This window comes from Elephantulus edwardii, unplaced genomic scaffold, assembly GCF_000299155.1.
Source record: "Elephantulus edwardii isolate Elephantulus edwardi_28Jun2011 unplaced genomic scaffold, EleEdw1.0 scaffold00017, whole genome shotgun sequence".
Taxonomy (NCBI): domain Eukaryota; kingdom Metazoa; phylum Chordata; class Mammalia; order Macroscelidea; family Macroscelididae; genus Elephantulus; species Elephantulus edwardii.
Window position 1 is genome coordinate 9,695,885 of NW_006399767.1, and position 16,617 is coordinate 9,712,501.

The following is a 16,617-nucleotide window of genomic DNA, read 5'->3' on the forward strand; positions in this document are numbered from 1 at the left end:
GGTGAGCACGTCCAGGGCAGCATCTGTTAACTGAAATATGTCAATTGGTATACCATCTATTCCTGGAGCCTTATTTTTTGCCATTTCCTTCAAAGCAACCTGAACTTCTTCTTTCATGTTTGACTATAGTTTTTCATAATACTCTAATGTTAGCTTTTTAATTTTCGTTGACTCTGTTGTGATGTTGCCTGATTCATCTCTTATTTGGATTATTTGTGTCTTCTCCTTCTTTTCTTTTGTGAGTTTTGATAGTGGTTTATCGATTATATTGACCTTTTCAAAGAACCAACTCCTAGCTTTGTTGATAGTTTCAATTGTTTTTTCTGTTTTCGATTTCATTTCTTTCTGCTCTAGTTTTTTTAATTTCATGGTTTTTTAGAGGGTGTCAGTTTTTCTTGCTGTTCTTTTTCAATTTGCTTGAGATCTTGGGTTAGAGAGTCAATGGTTCATTTTTCCTGCCTTTTGATGTGTTTGCTTATTTCTATAAATTGACCTCTGATTACTGCTTTGGCTGTTTCCCAGAGGTTTTGGTAAGTTGTGTTTTCATTGTCATTTGTTTCAAGAAACTTTTTCATATCATTTTTTATTTCTTCCAGTACCCAGTCATGTTCAGGGAAGGTGTTGTTCAGCTTCCAAATGTATGGTTTTGTCTTCTTTATCTTCCTATTATTAATTTCTAATTTTGTAGCATTATAGTCTAAAAAGATGTTTTGTATTATTTCTATGTTTTTTTTAATTTATTGATGCTTGCCTTGTGACCTAGAATGTGATCTATTCTGGAGAACATTCCATGCACATTGGAGAAGAAGGTATACTGTGCTTTTTTGGGGTGCATTAGCCTATAAATATCTATGAAGTCCAGTTGGTTTATTGTGTGGTTTAATTCTTCAGTATCTCTGTTGAGTTTTTTTCCTGGTAGTTCTGTCTTTTCTTGAGAGGGGTGTATTGAAGTCTCCAAGTATTGTATTAATGTTGTCCATTTCCTTTTTCGGTTTGGTTAATGTTTGTTTTATGTATTTTGCATGTCTTTCATTTGGTGCATAGATATTATTGTTATGTCCTCTTGTTCTGTTTACCTTTCAGTATTATGTAGTGACCTTCCTTGTCCTTTGTGATGGTTTTTACATTGACATTTATTTTATTAGAGATTAATATCGCTTTTTTTCTGGTTGCCATTTGCTTGGTGTATTTTCCCCCACTCTTTTATTTTTATTCTGTCTTTATCTTCATTTCTCAGGTGTGTCTCTTGTAGACAACATATTGATGGATTTTGATGGATTTTTATCAAATCTGCTCCTCTCTTTCTCTTCAGTGGTGCATTTAAGCCATTCACATTCAGTGTGACAATTGAGAGGCTAGGTTTTATTGCTATCATTGTGTTGAGTTCTTTTTGGTGGTGTTACTAGTTACTTTGGACCATGCAGCTTTCTGTGGTATGTCTGTAAAAAGGACATCTCTGAGTCTTTCAACGCTGGTCTTATTTTTACAAACTCTCTTAGGTTCTGCTTTTCTGGCAATATCTTGATCTCGCCTTCATATTTGATGGATAATTTTGCTGGGTACAGTATTCTTGTTTGACAGTGAATGTTAGCTTTTTAAGAATTATATTAACGTTATACTTTTGTACTATTTTTCAGGTGATTCTCAAATGTAATAAAAAGTTGTCAGAAACATGATTTTAGGGGTAGGGAGTTGCACAGGTAACCCAGAAGTGACCCTTCTTTAACCAGTAGCTCCATGGGAGAAATATGGGCCTTCTCCTCCCATGGTTTTTACAGCCTTTAAAAAGCTCTTGGAGGGCCAGCTATGAGTGAGTCCCAACTCCACAGCAGTGACTTTAACTTTGGCACTGAAGGGGTCAAAGGTACCAGTGTGAGAGCAGAGAAAGTAATAGAATAGCAGAGACATAGCAGAGGTAAGTAAAACCTACTCCATAATTTTGCCCATTCTCTTCCCAGACATACACCTTTTCTCTATTTCTCTTGGGGAAACCAGAGGAAGAGAAGATTTCTAGTAAATAAAAACCTTTCAACAACAAATCTAAGTAAGTGTCCTATCCAAGTATTAACCAGGTTCAACCCTACTTAGCTTCTGAGACCAGATGAGATCAGGAGTGTTGAGGACGGTATGGCCATAGACACATCTGAATAAGAGAAAGGGTGTGTAGCTCTGAAAAAGTTCCTGATTTTTTTACTGTAATGCATTCCTCCTATTGGGGAGCATTTTTGGCGAAGAACGAAACCTGCTTTACACTTGTGAGAAAAGAATGAATTAAAAGATGAGGTTGAGTTTAAATGTTGATCAATTCCTAGTTTTGTCCTTTCCAGTTACTACTGAGTCTGTTCTGGCAAACAGTAATTCCGTGTGTCCCTGTGTAGAATTGAGCTCCATAGGAGTCATATTATGGGTTTGGAAGTTTTTTATTGTGTTGTGTTTTTTTTTTGGTTTTTTTTTTAAAAAGTCACAAAGCCTTTCTTCTAAGGTCTTTTGGTGAAGGCAAACATCCAACTCTTTGTTTAGTGATGGAGTTTGTCTACCACTGCTACCACCTAAGAACTCCAAACTCCAGTACCCAGAAATATATATCATAGGTTGAATAGTCTGCCTTTCATGTCTATCAATCAGTTAATCTATCCATCTATCTCATGATTCCACACCTATTTCCATGCAAGGGAATAAAAATTCCTGTAGCATCTGGTTAAAAGTTAAATTCTCATTTAGGCCTTTGTAAGTGATTTAGACTTGGCCATTGTTCAAATGAGATGTCTCTTTATCTCCTGAGTGGGTGGAGACAGACTGGTGACGGTGCCCCTATTCCTACCAAGTAGTGAAGGTGTCCAGAAGGGAATGGGCCTGTACTGGCCCAGTAAGTAGAAGAGAGGTTGATGTGGTTTCCGTACAGTCACACTGAGTTGCGTTGATGGGGTTTGGTCTAAGTGCTTATAGAAGTTCTCCATCATGCCATCTTTGCCTCATTAGCAGTGAGCTAGTCCCCTCGTTAATTATCTTTACAAAATTGGCGTGATTATGCAGTCTTTTTTAACATATCATCAGATTGTTAGATATGGTATAGTAATTTACCTTGGGGTTTGGAGTTCCTGGGTGATAGCAATGGTAGATGAACTGAGTCACTAAACAAAATCTTGGAGGTTCACCTTTCCTAAGAGATACTTTGAAAGAAAGGACTTATGATCTACTTCCAAAAAAACCTGGCCATTGAAAATACTATGGAACCCAGAGATAGACAGACATATGTTGTTGTTATGTGCCGTCGAGTCACTTGCGACTCATAGCAACCCTACGTACAACAGCCCTAAATCCTGTTCTATCTTGTACCAATCGCACTGCCTCCTACACACCCATCCCAATCACCCCAGCCACGGAATCAGTCCACCTCTCAGAGGGTCTTCCCCTCCTGTGCTGTCCCTCCACCCTACCAAGCATGATGTCCCTCTCCAAGGACCGGTCCCTCCTTACAACATATCCAAAGTATGTCAGAAAAAGCCTCAGAATCCTTGCCTCCAAGGAGCAGTCAGATTTAACCCTCTCTAGGATGAACCTGTTTGTTTTCCTAGCAGTCCATGGTACTCTCACTACTCTTCTCCAGCACCACAGCTCAAAGGCATCCTTCTATCCTCCTTGGTTATTATCTAACTCTCTGATGTATAACAAATGATTGCAAAGACCATGGCCTGTATCAGATGCACCTTAGTCTCCAGAGAGACACCATTGCTCTTCAGTACTTTGGAGAGGTCCCTAACAGCAGACTTTCCCATGGCAATGCGCCTTTTAATTTCCTGGCTGCTGGTGCCAAGACTGTTGACTGTGGAGCCAAGCAAACTAAAGCTGTGTACAATCTCAATCTCTTCACCATCCATCCTGATGCTGCCAATTGGTACAGTGGTGAGAATCTTTGTCTTCTTGACATTGAGACTCAATCCATATTGAAGACAGACATATAGATAGATTATATATGAAAATCCATACTACCAAAGACACACCATTTCCACAATTTATACGTGTACAATTCAGTGACATTGGTTACATTTTTGAAGTTGTTTACCACTTTCACCATTATCTTAAACTATAGGGAGCTCTAGTGGCCTAGTGGTAAGAAGCTGTGCTATAATCCCAAGGGCATGCAGTTCGAATCCATCAACTGCTCTGCAGAGGGCTGGGCAATCTCCTCCTTGGCAATTTACTGCTTCTGAAAACCCACTGGAGGGTCAGTTTTGGGTCAGTTCCCACTCGATGGCACACAGCAACATTATCTTAAATTCAATGTTCCCTAAATTTCCCATCCAACCTTTTGAGTTGATCTATAATACTTTTCAAAGCAGGCACAATTTGCTAACTGAAATAAGCTATTGTTTAGGTTCAAATAAGACTTCAGTGAATAGTTTTGGTTTCAGTTTTAAAGTTTACACTTATTTCAGGGCAATAGTGCTGACACCTCATCCAGCCTTTATAGCTCCAGAAAATCTGAAACCCACTGAGAATTTAAAATTCTGTCTTGCCTCTCCCTCCCTCTTCTCTGGTCTCTCCCTTCTTCTTAGTAAGTCATTGTTCAAGTAAGCCATTTGATTTCTTTTTAAATTAATTCTGTTGTTGTTGTTAAGGATATATATAGCAGAATATTCATCTGTTCAACAATTACTACATGAACAATTCAGTGGCATCGATTACATTCTTTGTGTTGTACACCTTGACTTTTAGTACTGCTCTTCTTGCTTTCAAAAGAAAGGACACTTGGAGCACAAACTATAGAAGTACATGATGATGAACTCTTGCCTTGTCCATTAAAAAAAATGTTGGTCTACTTGGCCTTTTCTCATTGCTCTGTTGTTAAACCTACCCCACCCTGTGTGTGTAGAAGGTCCAGTGGGCTTCTAGCTTCTGACCATGTCCAGTTGGACCCTGCATAGGGTTATAACGTTAATGTCAGCCCTTCGGGTAGATGAATTAGCTGAACCCAAAGGGGAAAGAGGCCAAAAAAGGAAAAATTCAATCCAGCAAGACTCAAAACTATTTCCATTTTATTTTATGGGCTCTCAGCAGCTGTTAAGCTTTGCTAGATTTTGGTAGTAAGGAAATTTCCAAAAATAGACCCGTGAAATGTCAGAGTTAATGAGCTCAGAGCAATAAAATATTTCTACTACCAAGAAATCTGACTTTATTAACCTGATAGGAAAGTTGCTGCCCCCTACAGCGTGGCCCTCGACTCACCCCTTCTATACCGGATTGTTCGCTCAGTGCATCTATTTTGAAAGGAAAGAGAATTCTGTCTGAATCAGGGAAGGCCCATTGTGAAAAGAGGTATTCGTTAAAAATAAAAATTATCATTATTTTATACTGCTATACATACAAAGCTCATAAATTTCATATATACTGTTTTTTCCACTGGATCTTTCCCCTTTTGTCTTTAAGGGAATGTCCTTTACCAAAGCCACGACACACCAAAGAGTAAATAACAAAGTTATCTTGCCAATAGATGAAAAAGGGGCAGAGTCAATTAGCTGTTTTAGGTTTCTTGCGGTGGTCCCTACCTCAACCCTAATTCCTGAAGTTACCATATTCACTTTGCTACCTAAGACTCCTTCCTGTCATTCTCCTATCTGGAATTGCCTGCTCACTTCTCTTTCCTCTCAAAAACAGCAGAGCAAGGAACAGGGCTACAGTAGCTGGGGGTTGGGGGTGGGGGATCTGCTAAAGGTACTTAAGAGAATATAAGAACTTAAAAAAAATCCTAGATATAAAAACAAACAGAAAGCATTAACCTCACTCATAAATTATTCCTCTGTCTCTCACATAAGGCTATCTTTCATTCGGAATCACAATGAATTCCTAAAAGGAAGATAAAATTATTAGAACCGCTAGTTACGACAGCGCCAGCCATGATTTGCTGTCCAATTTTAAGTGACTTGATTTACTTCCATAAACAGGAGAACTCCAAAACTCAGTTAGCACTGACAGCCACAGTGGCCACAGTTCTGATTCAGGATTTCTCATGTTTTTTTTTTCCTTTTGACATCTTCAACTTCTTTCTTTCCATTGTGATACAGAATGTAAGAGAAGAAGAGAACTGTGGTGTGCACTGTTGCCTTTGGGGATCTCCAGCACACTTGAAGCAGTGTGGTGGGGGCCCCTCAGACAGTGAGGCACAAAGAACCACCTGGGAGTGCTAGGTCTAAGTGTAGGTTTCACTAAGTCAGAATTTAAATGGAGGCATTATAGACTGCTGAGCTCTGTTTCAAATAACATACACAGACACACACACACACACACACACACACACACACACACACACACACAAGTGTATTGTTGAGCAAACAGGTATTTGAGAACCTCAGCTAAGAAACGCCACCAGTAAGCTCTCCCCACCCGTGGCCACCTCAGTAAGACTGACTTTATTAAGTTCCTCTTCTTAGAAATATCTTAAGTGGTTCTTTCATCTCTAGACTTCTACAAAAATCCTTGAGGGGAAAATGGAGACTGTACAATTAAGTGAACTTTATTCAGCATAAATATATACGTCACAACCACAATAATATGCAATATAATTACTTCCTAGTGGTCACAGTGCGGTTAGGGTCAAGCTAACTCCTTCCTCCTTGTAAAGGTGGGAGAGCAAATTTCTTCAGGATGAGTGACTGTGGTCACTATCTACTTTCTGATTCTGGTCCATGTGCCCAACTTCACTATCTGCATCCATTCCATCCTTGTGCGCATCAACTCTATTTTATCAGAGATATAATACTTGTTGATACAATTTTCTGTTTTTGTTGCTGTGTACCACAGAGTCTGAACTGACCCATAGCTGACCCTCTGGCAGGTTGTCAGAGGCAGCTAATCACAGGGAGGAGACTGCCCATCCTTCTGGAGAGCAACAGGTGGCTTCAAACCACATGCCTTTGAGACTGCAGCACAGCTTCTTGCCACTAGGCCACCAGAGCTCCCTTCTAGTGTCTAGCATCACTAATAATTTTTGCACTTATTAGAAGAACATCATAGAGACAAAAAAACCACTTTCTTTCCATGTTAAATTAAGAATAGTAATAGTATGAAATTTTTCTAGAAATCTCTCAGGATCTTGAGAAAACACTTTCTAGTTTGTTTTTCGTGTTTTTATACTAGAGAGAACATGGACTTTCATGCTGTTTTTATTAGGTCTTCTATTGGAATTATTAGAGTTTATGAGCTTTACACTATTACTATATTAAACTTAAAGAGGAAAAGATCAATCCCTAGTGTGCCTATAATTCCTCCATATCCAGGCTTAGAATTACAAAGTTTTTACCAGTTGTACTTCTATGTAGCTAGCTGTACTTCTGACGGAGCTCTGGTGGCCTAGTGGGTAAGGAGTTGTGCTACCAACTCAAAGGCATGTGGTTCAAATCCACCAGATGCTCCACAGGAGAGAGATAGACGGTCTCCTCCCATGCGGTTTACTGCCTCTGAAACCCTCTGGAGGGTGAGCTATGAGGTGATTGTGACTTGAAGGCACATAACAACAGCAGCAGCCCTCCTTCTGTCTCTCTTTGCTGCCGCACATGACAGGGGAGGTGCTGCCAGTGCTGCGCTCTTGCAGTTTGGTGAAATGTCTGCAGCTCTCACGGCAGAAAGCCCAGGGCGTTCAAGAAGCAACTCCTGTCAGTCTTAGCAGGAAGAGAATGCTCTGAGATGGGTATGGCTGACTTTGACTGTTAACCCTTTCACTACCAGATTATTTTCTGCTTTAAGGGTTTTTTTGTTGTTGAAATCATGTATTTTCAGTAATGGAAGGCATTTGGGTGAAATGGGGGGTGGGAAGCTTCTTAGTAAAGTTAATTTTTAGAAGATTCTCAAAAAGCCCCACTTACCATCAGGTCTCAACCCAACTCATTACTGGCCCAGAGGCTGTAAATCATACAGAAAGCAATTGCTCATCTTTCTTCCACCCAGCGGCTAGCAGACTCAAGATACCTGCCTTTGGGTTGGCAGTGTACCTTCTTGTCCAGTAGGCCACCAGAGCCCCCTATTTATAAAATTAATGAGGCACATGAGTGGGGTTCTGGGGTTTGCTACACTCCTGCAGTTGTAGAGATCCCCATCAAATGACAGCATGTCCTAAAAGTGGGCTAGTGCCCTCCCACTAAACCCCAGCAGGGGGAAATGTATGTAGGCACCTTGAGTCCCATGGATCATGTAACACTTAAGTTTTTCTCAGCATCACTTCAAAACCTCTTGATGCATGTGGCATTAGTGCTTCCTCATCTCAAATGTCACCTGGAATTTAAAACTACACCTTATAAGAGTATGCCGTTTTCACAATGGTGTTTGCCCTGATGTGTCCAGTACCTTGTAACTGTTCCATGAATGCAACTGCTGGCACTTGCCTCTAACATCTAGAATGAGCACTTTCCACAAACGATCTAAGATAACAAGTAGGATTATTGGATTGCGTGAAACTTGCCTTGATTGACCATGAAAGGAGGGAAGGGTTTAGGTAACCCTCAGCAAGAGGTAAGAATATTTCAAATAGAAGTAGTTGGTTTGTTGGGTACAAATTGTAGCTGTCATGATTACAGACGAACAGCTTAATCAATGGAAAGTAATAATGAACTTGATGGGGAAGGAATTATATAGTGTCTTCTGTGTGGATCTGAGAAATCTGGATTTGGTTTAGAAAAACTTGAAGAGCCACTAAAAAGGAAGATGTCTGGGAGACGGGTTTTTAGGAGATTTTCTATTGATTCACGAAGGTTGAGGATTCTTCAGTACCTCCTGCTAACAATGCGATAAACATGAGCACGTTCCAAAGCGTTAATACTACTAACAATAATGTAAAAAAGCAGTTACTCACTAATAAGCATCAGCACTAATAATAATACAATAAGTTGTTTCTAAGTGATGCTGCAGAAGCGAAGGTTTTGTGATCTATGGGACTCAAAGCGCCCACCTACGTTTTCCCCTGCTGGGGTTTCATGTGAAGGCACTATCCCACTTTTCATGACTGCTTCATTTGGTGGGGGTCTGTCTAACTGTGTGACGAGGCAAAATAAGATACCTCACCACCTCCAGTTCTTCAAACCCTCCTATAGCACGAACTAGAAATCTCCTGTTTGTCTTTTATACCCAGCTTCATGCTCGCCACCCTTTGGAAGCCTTTCAGAGTGACTTGCTCTCTATAATTTGGTGCTTGACTTTGAGATATATAAATATATGTATATATACTTTTTTCATCCTAATTTGCAACATTCTATAATCCTTTTTCTTCCCATATTGTCTCCACTGAATTCTGCTCTTGTGAAAAGCACTCATGTTTGTATTATGGTTTGTAGCCCTTCAACTTAGCAATAAACCTAACTATGAAGAGATAAATACCAATCGAAGCAAAACAAAACAGACAAGAAGCTAATCACAGTTTCTCTGTAGAATGAATCAGTTGAGAATGATAAACTCTCAGGACTGAAAGAACTTAACTGATTATTTAACCCAGTTGATCACTGCCTCAGGGTTGGTTCTCACGCTTAGTGAGGCTCTCTTCTAAAGGAGACTGCTCTACTCGTCTTCCTCCTGAACAGCCACTGGTTGAAACACCAGAGACACGTAGTGTCTATGTTAGCAACACAGTGCCACCACAGCTCCCTAGTTATGCAGTTATTGTTGCTGTTGTTGTTAATGTCAGAACTTAGAGTCAGAACTGACCCATAGCTGACCCTCTGGTGGGTTTTTAGAGGCAGTTAATTGCACAGGAGGAGATTGCCCGCCTTTCTCCTGTTAGCAGCTGGTGGCCTCAAACTGCATGCCTTTGGGATTGCAGTGCAGATTCATGCCACTAGGCCACCAGAGCTCCCTTAGTTATGCAGTAAGAACTGCAAGTCCAGACATGTGATGATCCCACCTTATCCTGTCTAGGACCTGATCTTGTTATAAGAAGTGTACAGCTGGAAGGAACTTTAGAGACTCTTCTTGTTACATGCCATCAAGTAAGAACTGACTCACAGCTGACTCAGAGTGGATTTTCAGAGGCTAGAAATCTCATGGAAGGATTCCGCCCATCTTTCTCTCTTAGAGCAGCTGGTGGATTTGAACTGCTTGCCTTTGGGGACAACACAACTCCTTACTTAGTAGGCCACTAGAGCTCCCTGTGAAATGAATGCTGCAAGGACACGCAAATAATTAGTAGTAATTCTGGGAAACAGAACAAAAACTAGTAACTTCTGGGCCTATTTAATCCTCTCCGTGAAGTTTACACAAATTACAGTTCAAGTTGCTAAGGGGTTAAGTGGTTCCTTCAGGGCTGCAGAATTCATAAGCAGGGGGGCTGACCTGCAAGGAGGATTGATCTCACTCACTTTCCAGTACTCTCTTCTCTCACTCTCTCTCTCTGCTCGCCCTGGATTAGACCCTAGACTTTCTGAGACCCTCAAAAATAGTCACCTCCCTTCCTTATGCAAACCTTGTCAGAGAATCTCCATTTTTCACCCCTATTTCCGTTTTTCAGGAGAGAAGTACGAGCTCCACGCAGGGACTGAGTCCACCCCAAGTGTCGTCGTCCACGTATGTGACAGTGACATAGACGAAGAAGAGGATCCAAAGACTTCTCCAAAGCCAAAAATCATCCAGACCCGGCGTCCCGGCCTGCCGCCCTCACCCTCCGTGTCCAACTGAGCTCACAGCTCCACCTCCATGATAATATTCGTCTTCTCTTTATCATGCTTTTCCCCTCCACCCCCATTGTTTGTTTGTGGAAAAATTTTGCCTTTAAATCCCTGGGTGTTTGGTTGTTTGAGATTCCTTCCTTGTAATCAAGCCTCTCGGACAAAAGGGCTAGGAAAAGGTGATGTGTTTCCTCATCATATCATACGCCATCAAGTGTAATTCATTATCTAGAAGGTTCTAGGAGAAGAAAAAAAACACCGGTAGCATTTTCTTATTAATTAAAACAATCAGTATCACCTATATCTTCATTCTGTCATGCCAAACCAAGCCAGAGACATCAGTAACAAATACCACCTGTGTTGTTTGCGAACTGTTTCAGTCCCAGCCCTGAGGTGTATGCGTTGTTTTCTTTCCTGGCCACTTAAATAGGACCATATGTAAACTTGACTTTTGACTGCATGAGATTCCCCTATCCGATCTCACTCAGTCCTCTGCACCCCGACATTCCCAGGACATGCATGATCACCAGCATTTCTTTTCATGATTTAAGAATCCACTAGAAGTCACAGACTGTCAACATCCAGCCATGTCCTCTCTAGATTAGGAAAACTTGCAGCATCGTCCAGCTCAACACATCTGGGCGTATTTACTATTTTGAATCAATACTCCATAGCCTGTTAAAAGTCCTTCCTGGAAGCAAAACCGAGCTTGGCCCCAAAGATATCCCTTGTTAGATTTTTCACCACCACCCCTATATAGGATTTCCCCAGCCTCACCAGAGAGGCTTGTTCAGGGTGTCACAGACTGATTTCAGATGAACCTATTTATTACAAAAGTTTCCTGGTGTCTGAACGATTGTTTCCTTTTTCTCTTTGTATATTTGTACAAATGTTTCCGCTGTGCTTTTAAAATCTGGTGGTTTTTTATTTAGTGGTGGTTCGGCCATTAGCTGCTTCAGAGCATACTATGTGCATTGCTTATGAATGCATTCATATACTAATGCTGATAATCTGATAATATTACGCTCAATTGTGGATGATGCTGAATTTGGGAAAGCCTCCTGCCAAAGTGGAAATGATTAGCTGACATAGTTGCTGTCAAGAACCCTTTGTTTTTAAATGAAGTGAAAAAGCAAGGGTCACAGGGAGGCAATTTGGAGGAAGCCGAATCTCCAGAATACAGCTGAGCATATTAAAATGGGAAGAACAAATAAATCCACATATGCTGATCCTACTCATGCAAATACCCACATGCTCAAAAGAGTTACTTGTTTTCATTACAGTGTGATTTTTCTATTTCTCTAGCCCAAAGTGCATTACAGAAGATACACCTAGAAGAACCATTTCCTTCTGCTATATGTGTCAGGCCTCATCTATTTCTGTGCATTGATGAATTCATTTAGATGCAGATATCAGTTGAAGGCAAGTGGGGAAATGCTTTCATGACCCAAGCCTCAGAAAAACACGCAAGAACAACAACGCAGTCAACTGATTGAAGGAGTGCTGTGGTTTTTGACTAGGGTGTATGTTAGTTTCATCAGAAACTTAAAACATAAGACTGATCATGCAGAAATTAAAGTCCGTTCTACTGTGAATATAGCAATATAGTACTGGATACAGTACAGGTGAAACTGAGGAGAGCCTTGCTAGTGAAATCCTGAGTTTCCATAAGAAAAATGAAGGCTCCTTTTAAAAAATAAAATCTGAGGAGTATGTAATAAGCAAATGTTTTTGACTTTCCTCTGCTGTGGACATGTTCTGTGGTCGTTTTTTTCTTTTACCAGTGAAAGACTGAAGAATAATGGAGAATTGGTGCCCTCTAGTGGAAGAAACATTACCCTCAACTATTCAGAGGAACAGAGACCTTTGACAAAGGTCGGCCATGGTGTTTGGAGTCCGGTATCAGATCTGTAGGTCATTTGACATGATAAGCAACTTTGAATTTCAAAAGCAGGTTTTAAAGGAAGCTGGATGAAAGTAAATGTTTGCAAATGTAGCTTTTTTAAAAAAATTAAGACATATTAGACATCGGCAACCAAATTTAATCAAAGTTGACCTGTCCATTCTATGTTGTCATAAAATGATACCAGTGAAGTGTGTGATCTATGTGATAAGTTGTAGTGAAATTTCCTGCAAAGTGACAATGTTAATCTGTCTTAGATCAAGTAATCCTTGTGTTTGGGGAAAAGGAGAGGGGAGCTTTTGCCAGGAGAGGTGCAAGGAATGAGAAGGACTCTGGAGGTGTTTTCAGTGATAAATCTTAGCACTGTGAAAGTCAGAATTGCCTCAGCATTTCCATGATGCACATTATGCAAACCTCTTTAGCACTACTTTAAGTTTGAAACGTTAAAAATGGAGAGAGAGGAGGAGATTTCCACCAACTGAATCATTTGTGCACGTGTATGGCTCAAAGAGCTTAGACTTCAAATATACCTGGTGAATGACTCTTTGTCCATGTGGTGTGATTTCTGTGTTGTCTCCCTGAATTCTGTACTTTTGTGGGGTAACTGTGGGAGTTCAAGTCAGCCTAATATCTTTAGAAGAGGTTCTCAACATATAGGGCTCACCCATCAGGATTCTTCCCAAAATGAGCTTTGAAGGAAGCTATTTGGCAGTCACCACACGGGGAAAGACATTTTAACCAAGCCCACAGCAACAAGGTGTGGTGAGGTAAGGGGAGCTAGGAGAGTTCGCTGTTCTATGGAAATGCTTCAAACATCGAGGCTAGAAAATCATTCTAGTTCCTTTTAAAATCTCTCCACTCTATTCTTTAGCTAAATGCATTATAAGAGAACTAAATTCTGCAAAACTTTATTAAAGATAGCATAAAAATCACTAAGACAAAAGATTAGGAAATTGGCATTCATCAAAACCAAACTTCTGTTCCTCAAAATAATATTGTTTAAAAAATGAAAAAAGTATAGGGATAATATGTATAAAATACAAAATACTTGAATTAAATACAACACATATAAATGACTATATACAAACCAACTGAAAAAGGAGGTGACCATAGAGTGAAAAGGCTTCAGATGGAAGAAGCTAATTACAGTGTGCATAACCATTACCAACAAGTTACCTTTGAGTCTACTGCTACTCATAGCAATCTCACGCGTATTATAGAACTGGGCTCCAGTGGGATTGTATTAGCTATCTTTTCAGGGGCTGATCACCAGCCTCTCCTGCCATGTGCCTCTGGGTGGACATCAACCTTGCTTAAAGCAGCCAAGTATGTTAGCCATTTATATCATGCAAAAACTCCATGTGAGCTGTCAAGTGGTTACATAGCAAATGCAATAAGAATGCCTACAAATCAATTAAAAAGGCAAATAATTTGTTTCCCTTTTACAAATAATATACACACATACATGCGCGCAAAGCTCAAGAAATGGCCCACAAACATTAAAAAGTGTTCAACATCATTACAAATAATAGTGATTCTGCACAAGCATACTATAGACCAGGATATGCAAATGGACATATACATTTAAAAAATATCATTAATCACCTCAGAAAGACAAAATCTCGAGGAGAGATGTTTTAAAAATCACTTCATATCATTTGCCACCACAGTAAGACAAAACCTTGAAGAGATATAGCCATCAAATGGCCAAAATTAAGGCTGGGGGGATAGTAGGTGCTGGTGAAGATGTTTAACATGAAGAACTCTCATCCGTTACTGTTAGGATTATAAAGTAGGACAGTCACTTCAGAATCCAGGTCAGCAGTAACTGCTGAAGCTAAACACCCACCCAGGAGCTTTTCCACTCCAGTGCCTGTAACCAACACAGATGAATGGCCATACACACCAGAATATCTGTAAATTAATGCCCCAAACAGTGTTGCTCCTGATAGCTCTTGGGACTCTGTCAGCCCAATGGCAGCTCCAGAAAAGAAAGATGGCCAATAGCCTCTTGTGCGATTTTTAGCCACATGAAAACTGACAGGAGGGTCAGTTATGGCTCCGCCACAATGAGGTGGCTTGTTTTGTTATTACATCATTGTTACTATTATTATTATTATTATCCATTTTCATGAAAATTTACAGAGACTTTGGATTTCCATTCATTCACTGTTGCACTTTTCTCCCTGCCCACCTCTCCCCCTAGTACACTCTTCTCTTTAAAAAGTAAAAGAAAAATTCTTTCACACAATGAGGTTTTTATGAAATATAACTCTTATGTCCTTCAAATGTAAATGGGAAATCAAACTGTATTTGCTTGAAGGATAAGATTACTTACATATATTACAACATGGCTGGATCTCAAAGTCATACTTTAGAGGAAAAAATAAGCCACCACAAACCCAAAGCATAAAAGTCTACATACAATATTATGCTACTTGGGACATTAAGAAAGAATCAAAATGGATCTACACTGATGAAAATTATATAACTGGGTTCTTTCAAAAGGAATAAATGGAGAGGGGACACAAATGAGCATTGAGATAACCATTCTATGTCTCAATCTGCATCTCTGTGGACATCCTGTGAGCCCACTGTCATTGAATCATTCCAGCTCATGTTGTCAGGTGCCATCTACTTCTACTACCACTCATACCAACCCTATGAACAACAGATTGGAAACTTTCCCTCTCCCCTGCCATCCCATCCTCACAACCTCTGACATACTCAAGGCCATTGTTACAGTCACTGTGATGATCCATCTCGTGGATGGTCACCCTCTCTTTTGTGACCTCTTCCTTTTCTAGCATGATGTCTCTTTCCAAGGACTTGCCCCTCCTCACAACAGGGCCAACATATCTAAGACTAATTTTCACCACCCTTGCCTCTGAAGGGTACCTTGATCACACTCCTTCCAAGACAGACTTGTCTGTGCTTTCAGCAGTCTCTAGGATACTCAATACTCTTTGCCAATACCATATAGTGGATGCTATTGTCAGTTTTCCCTAGTGTAAACCTTTACAGGAAGTAGTTGTCCATCTTTCTGTTGAGGATATGCTTGTCAACCTTTTGGTTACCATGCCGGAACTGGTATGGATATCTGTTGTTTTTAGGTGTCATTGAGTCTAGCATGACTCATAGTGACCCTGTGGATAACAGGTCTGACCCCTGTCCAATCCTGTGCCATCCACATCATCTCTACCACACTTGAGCCTATTGTTAGCTGTGTCTTTCCATCTCATTGAAAGTCATCCTCTCTTCCTCTGACCCTCCACTTTTCCAAGTATGATGTCCCTTTCCAAGAAATAGCCCCTCTTAACAACACGCCCAACATATGAGATGAAGCTTCACCATCCTTGCCTCTAAGGAGCACTCTGGCTGCACTTTCTCCAAGACAAACCTTTTTTTTTTTCTGTATTCCATATTCTTGCCAAAACCACAACTCAAAGGTATCAATTCTTCTCCTGTCATCCTTATTTATTATAAAGCTCTCAGATGCATAGAAAGTAATTTAAAAAAAGACCATGGCTTGAATCATGCACACCTTGGTCATTGAACTGATATCATTGCTCTTCAGGACTTTGGAGAGGTTCCTGACAGCAGATGTTCCCAATGCAATGTGTTTACTGATCTCCTGACTACTGGTACCAAGGGTATTGATTGTGGATCCAAGGAAGATGAAATTATTCACAACTTTAATCTTTTCTCCCATCTATCATGATGTTGCTTATTGGTCCAGTGCTCTTATGGATGTATACACATGTAAAATTCACTCAATATTTATGAAATATAAGTTATACCTCAACTGGAACAAACTCACTATGAAAACAGGGAGAATGGGAGGCCACTGGTTGTGGTGAAGAACAAGATATGGAATGTCCCTGTGCTAAAAATACACTCTCTTATGTATATGAGACATTTCCAGATAGATAGATGATAGAGATAGATAGGTACATAGATATAGAGATACAGATATATATAAGATGATAGATAGATAGATGATAGATAGATATAGATAGATGATAGATAGATAGATATAGATGATAGATGATAGATAGATAGATAGATAGA

General features: G+C 40.1%; 1 protein-coding gene across 2 annotated transcripts in view; it reads left to right on the plus strand.

Moving 5' to 3' along the window:
* Positions 1-10,653, plus strand: part of RCAN2 (regulator of calcineurin 2) — a 387,361-nt gene extending 376,708 nt beyond the window's left edge. For both annotated transcript variants that reach the window (XM_006881930.1, XM_006881931.1), the window contains exon 4: positions 10,487-10,653. In XM_006881930.1, coding sequence (XP_006881992.1) covers positions 10,487-10,653 — 167 coding nt within the window. The remainder of the gene's footprint in view (positions 1-10,486) is intronic.
* The last annotated feature ends 5,964 nt before the right edge of the window (positions 10,654-16,617 follow it).